The sequence below is a fragment of the Seriola lalandi genome, unplaced genomic scaffold (assembly GCF_002814215.2).
Source record: "Seriola lalandi dorsalis isolate HSWRI2012SDOR001 ecotype SW California unplaced genomic scaffold, Sedor1 jcf7180002054288, whole genome shotgun sequence".
Lineage (NCBI taxonomy): Eukaryota > Metazoa > Chordata > Actinopteri > Carangiformes > Carangidae > Seriola > Seriola lalandi.
The window spans coordinates 169819-181415 of record NW_019524841.1 but is presented as its reverse complement, the minus strand read 5'-3'; the positions used below and the strand labels follow the sequence as shown (position 1 = coordinate 181415).

Sequence of the window (11597 nt, the reverse complement as noted above, 5' to 3'; positions counted from 1 at the left end):
GCAAATCATGACGAATCCCAAATTCCAAGATAGAGAGGAGAAACATTTCTAATCTTGACACATTTGTCTAATTTGGTTGGTACCGTGACGTAGTCGATATCCTGCACACTGATAATGAACTTCATATGGCTTCGTACATTTTCATGACTTAAAGGAAACCCTTAAGGTTGACGTGTCTGTGATCGGTTCGTCCAGCAAGTCAGTCTCAGAGAAACGTGTACTATGGTGGCGAAGCGATAAAATCATTTTTGATTCACCTCAGTGCGATCTTGTCAGACTCAGTCTTGCACTATTGAGTCACAAATGTACGGAAACAATGCTGAACAGTAGCCAGCTTCTAATTGGAAATTACTGGTCCACCTTAATAGCATCATATTGCTTTAACTATTACTGTTCATTCATTTTTACTGTGTTTCCTGTAGGGTAGTAGAATTACTATAAGTACAAATATGTAAACTGTCATTTTCTTTAACATTGCATTTTTAATTAAATAATCTTTTTTTTATCCATCTCATATGAAATTGTAATGTATTTCATATCTGACAGGTGTAAAGTCGAAGGTAGAAAGCCTTGTTACACAAATGCTCGTTAATTTCTTTGGCTCTACCTTGTAATTATTACAAAGTCTCAGGAAGTTGACAGTGTGGTTTGACAGGGAACATCACAAAAAATGCACCAGTCACAATCCAGAACTGCAGTACTCAATTTCAAGCAAATTCATTGTTTTTATGTGAATTACATTTTCGGTCTACACATATTTTATTGTGCATTACCTTTTTACCAACCATATTTATTGCAATTAATATACATTATATTTATTGACTATTGCACTTATTTTTTGCTTGTCTGGTGTTTTAAAGGGAAACGTAATTTCTTTTGTATCTATCTTAATGCATAGAAATGACCATTAAAGGAAATCTAAATCTCCCTTTACCTTTCATGATTTGTTGCATTGTCAGACTCTGGCTTAGACTTACAGACAGTTTAGCAGTACAATTGTTAAAGCACAACCTTAAGTCAAAAGAATTAATCCATACACAATTATGTGGACACGAAAAACACTCAAAACAACAGGCTGGGGGTGATGTATATTGAGCTACTATTTATTCGTCAAAAGGTGCACATGAAAATAGAAATGTATTTGAATATGTCCTCGTGGTTTATTTCCAAAGACACAAATGATACTTACCAAATACATACGATTTTATTTTGAAATAAGAGCATGTCCCATCAGTGTTTTTAAAGCTTGGGACAAACAAGTGCGTGTTGACACTGACATGCACTAAGACTAGGCCTCTCCACTGCTCCACCTGCTGGACATTATAGAGGAGTACCACGCGTCTCCTGCCACTGTACTTAGTGAAATTCAAAGTGAAAAGGAGTTCCCTTCCACAGAACGATTGAAAATAAAACAAAATTTCTGATGAGCCCTTTAGACGGTCTGACAACAGCTGTTTTCTGCATGTGTCATTTTTTTCCCCTCTTAGCATTTGTTTTTGTTGTTTTCTCTGCGGCTTCCAATGAGAAGAGTCTATAGATGCATATAAATAAGTAATAAATAGGAATTAAATAAATAACAAATGGTAAACAATAGAAGTTGCACGCTCCGATTATCAGTGAACGCACCATCGAACTACAGGAAGTAAGGAGGTGGTGTTTTTCAGTCGGTGCTGTAGCGATTAAAGCTAACTACAACAAGGTGCAACTACAGCAACTGATGTGAAGTTTTAGCATATGAGACTGTCAGGATGATTTCATCATCAATTTGATTCGCCAAATATGTTGGCTGACAATTTTTCAGTGTCACTGTTTATTAGAAAACGACATCGCGGACGAAACACTAGCTAGAACAACAGCAAGGTAATGTCAACAGTTTGAGCCATCGGCGGCTCCCAGCAGCAACAACACTCTTAGGCTAATTAGCTCGACAGTATTTTTGCTGGACAGCACTTTGCTAAGTGACAGTTACAGCTAATGGCTATACGACTTTAACCTTTATGTTGTTAGCTTGTAAACCCGGGCTGCAACATGCCTAGCTTTTTTTTTTGCGTTGTTTGTTTGTTTGTTCGTTCCTCTTTAGCATTTGTCGATCTGAGGTGTTGAACAGCTCAAATAAGCTGTGTGGTTGGGGAGGGGAGGCGTCCATGAGGCGTGGGTTCTTGCTAAGTGCAACTTCATGTTATTGCTCATTGAGGTACAATGATTGTGGTTTTGTCAGATATAATGTGACTTAGGATAAAGCAGGTCATATTTGAAACTTGGGATTGGTTAGTTATGACAAAAAGACGCACCCGGTGTGTGTTTGTTAGTCATATTAAACAGGCAGTATGCCTGTTAAATATTGTAACATGAGTTTGGAGGGAGACAGCTCTACACATAGACATAAGTAGGTTTTATGAGCATCTATTGATCTTGGAAAAAACTGAGCTAAACTAATCTATTAAAGATCCATTTGTGTGGTCTGGTTTTACCACCCTGAGAACATCATGATCTAAAAATAATAGTGCAATCTTGACACATGGTTCAGCCTTTGTTCTGGAAATATTGTGTTAGGCTTTACATATGGCAGAGGAAAGAAAAAAGTAGAGGCAACATAACCTGGACTTCACTCATTGTGTCAGTAAACGCAAGTTAATGGGTTTACCCCTGTCAATACACATACATGTTTTAATCTGTCTACCAAACTGGGCTCAGTGCCCAGTAGCTGTCTGTGTCCCTGGGCACTTATGAGATATTGAAAATCTAGTGGATAATTTATCCACTCAGTTTTTAGTTCATGCATTTGTTGCTACAGACGTTGCGTTTCTACTGTGACCTTCTCTTGGTCTGATTTTGCCAGACGTTTTTTAATAACTATTATATAAAACCAGAGTGATTTGCATGCAGTCAAGGATTTATTGACTGGAGCAGGAATGGCTTGAATATGACGGCTTCAGCATATTTGTGCGTGACTGTGACTCAGCATTTTACTTTTCCGTATGAATCAGTTCATTCTTTCATAGAAAACCCAAAGTACAACACTTAGGAAACATGCACATGTTAAAAGAATAAATGCAGAAAACACACAATATAACAGCTCTTGCAGGTTTTTTGATTCAAAATTTTCCACTAATACCTTTTCCCACAATTCCAGCTTTTGTGCATTATATTTAGAAAATGAAAATGTCTAAATGTCTCATATTCACATTTGTGTTAACTGTGTTTTCTCTTCATTTCATAGCTCAGTATTATGCTGGACGTGGGGAAGTGGCCAGTGTTTGCACTCCTTCCTCCTGAGGAACTACGGCTTATCCGGCAGGCTTGTGTCTTTGGCAGCGCTGCAAACGAAGCCCTCTATGTCACAGTTAATGATGAGGTAACACTTGGGCTTTAAGCAATGGCGCTTTAATCCTTTTGTTTACATTAAGACCTGTTGCAACACTCAATAGATTTCAATTCCTTTTTTTATAATACTGGTTTGATATTTTTTTCTTTTTAGAACTGGTTAGAAAAATGCTTCAGGCCTCTCACTCTCTGGTTGATACAAGGTGCAGTTCCAGACACTGGGATAAGCAGATAGAATGAGGCTATCTTTAGCCATACTGCCCTAATACCCAAGCAAGCTCCATTTTTATCCCGTGGAAAGGTGGAAAGCGTGCCTCATCTTTTCAACCCTTGCTCATTTGTTTGTCCCTGTAGTCCAAACAGTTTATGTTTCAGTGCAGAGGATTGTGGTGTAAAAAAAAAAAAGAAGCATTTTGGTGGATTTCACTTCAGATGCTACTAAATGCTTTTGATAACAGGATCTCATAAAAGATTACACTTTGGCTGCAGATGTAGTTTAATTTGGTTGTGAATAGTGCTGGAATGATTAGTCCATTAATCAGTTAATCACTCGACACAAAATTAATCGTCAAAATCTCTGCACTGGGAAGTTAGTTATTTTTCTCTATTTTTTACATTTTAGAGCCTTTACAGACAGTTAATGAAAACAGTAACAGACAAATGAATTGCTACTGAAAATATTTTTGAAGACTGAATGAGCTTTTCCATTACTTTAAAACTATATTATAATCCTACCAGTGAGTGTTGCTATTTAGTCTGCTCTCAGCATGTAAGCTCACCAGGTATTTACCATATATCAGTAAACACCAGACTGTTGCGTTTATGAATCATTTATTAATATCAGGAGCATTTCAGTGGTGATGTTTGGTATTTGCAGGTCTTTGCTCTGGGCACAAACTGCAGCGGCTGTTTAGGGCTCGGAGACCTTCAAAGCACTATTGAGCCGCGCAGGATTGATGTCTTGTGTGGAAAGAAGATTGTGTCCCTAAGCTATGGAACAGGACCCCATGTGGTTATCGCCACTGCAGGTAATCCAGTTCAGAAAACTTTTTATTTGTCGCCCAAGGGCAAAATTTCCTCAGGAGGCAGAAGAATGACATCACAGACAAACAAGATGACAGATGCAGATGTCTCAAGTCTGGTTTTATGATGATACTGTGCTGTTCGCTCAAATATTGTATAAAAAAATAAATCCCCTATATTAATACATAATACTTAAAAAAGTCAAAATATTTATTAGAGCATGTTACTCTCAGTTTTTATTAAGAAATTACAAGTATTTGGCTTGTACGCTAGCATTTAACAGTTCAGTGTAATGCAGTTTAATTTGATGGGAAACTAGTTTGCATCAAAAAGTTGACAGAATGTATTTAATGAAAACCTTACAGGCCCAATCAGTGCTCAGTTCGGCCTGGCAGCCAGCTCTAGGAAGAGTCCTGGTTGTAACGCACTCTTGGGAACCTTCGATGCAGCAGAAATGTTTTTGTAGCCTTCCCCAGAGCTGTGCCTCGACACAGTCCTGTCTCTGAGCTCTGCAGGCAGCTCCTTCCACTTCATGGCTTGGTTTTTCCTCTGTGCATTGTCAGCTGTGAGACCTTATATATAGGCAGGTGTGTGCCTTTTTCAAATCTTTCCTGCTATTCCCAGAGTTGTGAGCGCACTGGAAAAAGTCCTGCAACCAACCTCAACTGGAAATAGTCTGGCCTTTGTCCCTGCAGTGTTGGACCAGGTTCTGGTACTTGGTGGCCTTCCTCTCTTAGGTGTCTTTGCATCCATCTTCCCACGGGACTGTCAGTTCAATCGTGATGCCTCCTCAGACCATATGACTACGTTGGGCCTCAAGGATGTCTGGACGACCTGGGGAAAGTGTACTTTTCTTCCCAGGTTCACCTCATCTCCCAAGACTGTGGCAGCTGCAGGAGGCTCTTCTCTGTCCTTTTGCAGGAGGGTGGCTTCTCCCCCTCCCAGATGAACTGGATTGATGGGGCTGGTCTTATGTGTGTAATTTCTGTCTCTCATGCTCCAAGATGTCAGCCAGTGCTCTGAGCACCTTGTCATGACGCCATCTGTATAGCTCCTGGCTAAGTACATCCTTGCAGGCCACCAGTTTGTGCACCAGCGTGCCTCTCTCTCTCTGCATAATATGCACAGTGGGTCCTCCCTCATCCCCACCTGTGAAGTTCCGCTGCCCTTGATCTTTGCCCTTCCTCCTCCAGGTGAAAGACCTCTGCTTGGATCATGTCTCTCATCTGCCTTGGGCCTGCTTTCCCCCATCGCTTCAACAACCATCACCTGGAACTGGAGCTGGAACTTACTGGCCAATTTCCCATTTCTGGTCACCGTGCTTCTTGACTTCCTTTTCTTGAATTTAACTCTTGCTCATGTTGCCAGGTCACCAAGTGCCTTCAGGATCCACCATGCTTGTACATGGGATGAAGTTGTTGGGGTTAGGTCGTCCATAAAGCGTCTCATTGGAGGTTGGAGGGTAGTGGTCTCCATTGTCTTTGCCTTCCCTGGGCCTGTTATGAGCAGATTCATTCCCATGATTAAAAAGGATGGGGGCGATGCAACCCGTTATGACTCCATTATTCCAGGTACTGCCACTGGGTTGTGAAATGGGCAGTCCTTAACCATCATGATCAGTTTTGACATCAAAAAGACAAGTCATTCATTCTTTGCTACCATTTTCTGTAACATCATATTTGACATAATATAATTAAAAATGACATATGTCATATAACAAAAAGATTACAGTAATTGATAATACAAAATAAATGCTAGTTGCTGCCTTACTGGTGTGATGTGTGCTAGCATGCTACCTCTTTGTCTGCTGTATTTCTGGTGCTTATTCTGCAAATACATTAAAGTCATCATTTTCATAAAATGCCAGTTAAACACAATGTTGACTTCCCTTGTCATTGCTAATGAGAGTAGTGCTGAGTCTGTGCTGTAGATTATGTGGCTGTTTCTTTTTCTCTTCATAAAACATTAACCACTGTGACAACATGAATAAAAGTTTGCCTGCTGCTGTGCAGATGGAGAGGTATTTGCTTGGGGCCACAATGGCTACAGCCAACTCGGCAATGGGACCACCAACCACGGACTGACCCCTGCCCTGGTGTCCACCAACCTCCTTAGCAAGAGAGTGACAGAGGTGGCCTGTGGCTCTCACCACACCATCGCCCTCACAACTGACGGAGAGGTGATTTATCCTCGGCTGTGTTCTTACTGAAGTTTTCTTTCTGCTTATTCTGTATGTTTCTTTGGACAGTGATAATCTTATCTCCGTGTTCAGGTGTATGCATGGGGTTACAACAACTCAGGCCAAGTCGGTTCAGGGTCCACTGCCAACCAGCCGACACCACGTCGGGTCAGCAGCTGCCTGCAGAACAAAGTGGTGGTTAACATTGCCTGCGGTCAGCTCTGCTCTATGGCTGTTCTCGACAATGGAGAGGTAATGGGTCACATCAATCTGCGGATGTGAACATGAATAAGTGAATCAGTGCTCTCAGTCAGTTAACTTTTTGGCAGTCAGCAGCCCAGAACTAAGGGGAAGTCTGGTTTAAAAAAAAAAAAAGAAAAAAAAAAAGTGTCACATCTAAGATATTCATGAATTAAGCAGTTTGTACATTAGATGCATCACTCTTTCTTTTTTTTTTTTTTTTTAGGGGTATATCTAATTTCTAATATAATTCATGACATATTGCAAATATATGTAATATACAATAATAATATAACATATAATGGTAAAGTTGCTGTGTTTTCTCCACCAAGAAGACAGTAGTCATCACAGTTTGCGGTAAATGCAATGCAGATATCTCAGTGTACTAAAAGAAAGTGAGTCAATGCCTTGATACAGTGTGTGCATTGTCTTATAGATCTATGGTTGGGGCTACAACTGCAATGGACAGCTAGGTCTGGGCAACAATGGAAATCAGCAGACACCGTGCAGGATCGCTGCTCTCCAAGGTGTCAACATCATCCAGGTGAGAGAGAGAGAGAGAGAGAGAGAGAGAATTCTTATGAGGCTCTGTTTTTAAATTATGTATTTCAGTCAACATTCAGCTTAATCACACTCTTTCCTCTTTATGCAGGTTGCCTGTGGATATGCACATACATTGGCGCTTACAGATGAGGGCTTTGTTTACGCCTGGGGAGCCAACTCATATGGGCAGTTGGGAACAGGCAATAAGAGTAACCAAGCCCTCCCCACTCAAATAAACACAGACAAGGAGAGGTTAGTATATTGTTTACACCCCGGCCTAAATCGGCAGCGATATCTCTCTGCCATCTCAACAGGTCACATGACAACATCCTGTGAGATGCATTCTTTAGTCGCTAAATGCCTCAAAGGCATACATGGTAAAACATCATGTAGAAACATCATGTGTTTCTGTCACTAGGATGGTGGAGGTGGCTGCATGTCACACCAGCCACACGTCTGCTGCCAAGACCCAGAGTGGGCAGGTTCTGATGTGGGGTCAGTGTCGAGGTCAAGCTGTGGCCAGCCCCCACCTCACCCATTTCAGCAGCACAGACGATGTGTTTGCGTGCTTCGCCACACCTGCAGTCACATGGCACCTCCTCTCAGTAGGTAAGCATGGTGAAAGAATATAAAGATTTCTAAAACTGAAGGAGAGCCCCAGAACTCAGACATCCCCAATAATCAAGGATTATTCTTTTGCTAACCATTTGACACATTGACCCTTTGATCCTGTGACTGGTCAGTGGTAATCATACAATGCTGTGGGCACATATCTGTGTGTCAGGCACAAATTCCTGGAAGTGGTCTAAGAAATAAACAGGAAATTCTCTTTCCTGTTTATTTCCAACAATCATCCATCTGCTGATTGATCTTATTTGAGCTCAGCTCAAGCTCATAAACATTTCACCTTGAGATCTTGTCTTATTGTTTATTCTTCATTTTGTAAAGTTAATGACATCCTTCTCTTAACAAACAAGCCACTGAACTCATCAGCACTCTCATAAGTGCAATCATTTTCTGTTGTTACCTGTTCAACTGTCATGCCTGAGGAACAAGTAGTGATTCCAATTAGATCTGTGATTCCCTGTTTGTAATGTCGACCACTGAGAGTCATATCTGGAGGGTCTAAAGGCATCGTTTTACATTGTCGTTTCTAGGATTTCAATAAATGAATGTATTGCGTACCCTGTACATAGCGGCTGTATCTTTACAGTGAAATATACAAGTTACAGGGCTGTAAAATAGACATAACACACGATGTAGCACTTGTCGTGTTTCAAAGACAGGCCTCATTTAACAGAAAACATTTTGGTATTTATTCCTTCTTTTAAAAAAAAAACGTATGTTCTGTATTTTCATCAGATGGCGACGACTACCTAACCGTGGCCCAGTCTTTGAAGAAGGAGTTTGACAGCGCAGAGATTTCAGACCTGAAGTTCTTGGTTGATGGGAAGTGTATCCATGTTCATAAAGCGCTGCTGAAAATCAGGTACAGAAAACAAACACCTCATCACGCCCAAAGTAAAAATGTGAGCCGGTGCTGCTTGGTTATGATTATTTTGCAAATAGGCAAATTTGTATGTTTATTTTCTCAACCTTTAGTTTTTTGCTTTATTATTTACTATTTAATATATTTCCCATCCAGTCACATGACACTAGCCACTCATTAGCTGGTGTGTGTCGGGTCAGGTGAACACACTTTGAGCTGTACTTGCCTTATGGTTCTTCTTTACAGTAACTAAATGAAGAATTACCTTTGGGTGCACATGATGATCCTTATTTAGGAATGAAAAACCTTGTCTCCAGGTTTTCCTCTCTAATGTTGGACTTTCTCTTTTCATCTTTGCTTCACCATGTTTTGTTTTGGGTTTTTTTTGGGGTTTTTTTTCCTTTCTTCCTCACCAGAGCTGCTTCTCCATCTTTGACTTTCATTTTGGTCACATGAGCGTATTTTTCTCATCCAGAGGTTGCGCCTGGTCATGAGTGATGAAGGTGTTGGGATTTTCAGGGGAACAGAAACACACTTTGATGTTGCAGACTTGTGTGATTGGTAGATATAGAAACAGGAAGTCAAGACAAATAATTATGTTAGTTGCGCTGCCCACATGATTGCACTGAGCCGTCTTCCTTCGATAATGAATTTAACATGTATATACATTATATACCTACTGTGCTGTGTCCTATATTTAAACGCCATCTGTTATACAGTGTCTCCTCGTCTTTCCTGTTAATGTCATGTTGAAGCAAAGACAGACCTATTGTTTCCCGTTTTTCTTTTTATAACCACACTTGGACACAAAGTAACTGTGTTCCGGTCCCTTGCTCTTTTGCACTGTCAGTAGGAAGGAGCCAGACTGTCTGCAACATCAACCTTTAGTGCACATGTTCACACGAATACGCTGCAGCAACTAATGCCGGCTTTGGCAAGGTCACATGCAAATAATACGTTTGGGATGCACTTAAAGGATGAGACACACAGTTGTTGTTTTTTTCAGCCAGGACCTGAAAACAAATGATACGTCTATCAGATGTTGTGATGATGTCGTGATGTTTAGAGCCAGTAGACATTAGCAGTGAGGGGAAATCAGTATTTATAATGCAGAAAACTATAAGGAACAAATATGGAAAAACCCTGTGGTTTATAGTTGTTGGCAGACTGCCTCCACTTTCCCTCAGGAAGTGTATAATGGCCTGAAGATTGAATCTTGATTTAAAAGTGCATGAATTTGTAAAATGTGTTTTTTCAGTTTGATGCACTGTAACAATAACAATCATAGGTTATTAAAAAGACTCTAGCGGTTCATGTGATACTTGTTAAGGGTTATTAATGAATTGTGGTCCGATGGGATTCATATAAATCACACATGGGAAAGAAAACACGATTTAGATCAAAATCAATCGAACAGTGAAAACTAATGATATTTAACACTGTGAGCTACAACAACCAAACATACATACTGTATGTAACAAATTGATAGAAATGAAGAAATACTTTAGATGGCCAATTTTTCACCACTGAATGTTTTTAAAATTATGTTATTGCAGATATTTTTCCCTCTTCATCGGCACTGATTTCCACACAGTATGAAAATTAATTAGCAGGGTCCTGAAACCATTCATTGGGTGGTAATGCGGTTTGCAGACTGCTCTGCTTTGCCTCACAATGATAATGTCGATTACTTCAAAACCTTGGTTTCAGTTCCTGGAAAGTGGCACATTGTTTTGTGATCACTACAGCACGATGAGCAAAATAGCACTGGTGTGGAATGGGCGGGCGTCATTAGTAAAAAAGTTGGCAACAACAGGAAGCGGCATCCTTTTTAGCACATCACGGGAAACGTCGGCTCCTTTTCTTCCCTTTTTAGGTGTGAGCATTTCCGGGCGCTACTGAACGAAACGGATGAGGACGCCATAGAAATCCACCAGTTCTCATACCTGGTGTACAGAGCCTTTCTGGAGTACCTCTACACAGACACTATCAACCTGCCACCAGAGGATGCTATTGGTAAGCCCAGAGATGAGCCACAGTCCTTAATACACTTAGAGCACTATGAATGGAGTCAGTGCTTAAGTCTGAAGCACACGTACTGACCTGTGTGTGTGTGTGTGTGTGTGTGTGTGTGTGTGTGTGTGTGTGTGTGTGTGTGCGTGCATGCGCGTGTGTGCGTGCGCGCGTGTATAGGTTTGCTAGATTTGGCCACTTTCTACCGAGAGACGAGGCTGAAGAGACTGTGCCAGGAAACGATTAAGAGAGGCATCTCTGAGGAGAACGCCATCACTCTACTCTCAGCCGCTGTCAAGTATGAGGCGCGGGTAAGCTCATAGCCCCTGACACACAGTCAGTCACCATGGTGGTGGTAGTGGTGGTGATGGTGGTGGTGGGTGCCTTCACAGTAGCTAGTCAGTTATACTCCTCAGCACTGACCAGACAGCCCTCTTCATTTTTAGGACCTGGAGGAGTTCTGCTTCAAGTTTTGCGTCAACCACCTAACGGCTGTCACGCAGACCCAGGCCTTTGCAGACATGGACCACGACCTGCTCAAGAACTTCATTAGCAAAGCCAGCCGCTACGGGGCCTTCAAAAACTGACTAGAGCGCCCCCAGTAGTGACGGATCCAACACGATGAGGTTTAAGCTCACTGAGGTGCTGAGAGTCGACCCTAGACCAAAGTAAACACGAGGCTGATCAGCACTTCAAAGACTTGTCACCGGGGATGTAAACACTGGAAGAGGCGCATAGTTTAAGGTTTCACCCTCTAGCTGATGCCTCTGTGCTGCTGCGCCCCCC

The 11597-nt window shown here is 41.3% G+C and overlaps 1 protein-coding gene across 1 annotated transcript; it reads left to right on the top strand.

The window, feature by feature from the left end:
* Positions 1-1649: 1649 nt before the first annotated feature.
* Positions 1650-11591, top strand: rcbtb2 (regulator of chromosome condensation (RCC1) and BTB (POZ) domain containing protein 2). Its single transcript, XM_023405869.2, has 12 exons — positions 1650-1860; positions 3221-3355; positions 4202-4352; positions 6360-6526; positions 6620-6778; positions 7203-7310; positions 7419-7561; positions 7728-7918; positions 8672-8798; positions 10675-10814; positions 10992-11122; positions 11258-11591. The coding sequence occupies exons 2-12, from the start codon at positions 3230-3232 to the stop codon at positions 11396-11398; spliced, it is 1584 nt and encodes a 527-aa protein (XP_023261637.1). The 5' UTR covers positions 1650-1860; positions 3221-3229; the 3' UTR covers positions 11399-11591.
* The last annotated feature ends 6 nt before the right edge of the window (positions 11592-11597 follow it).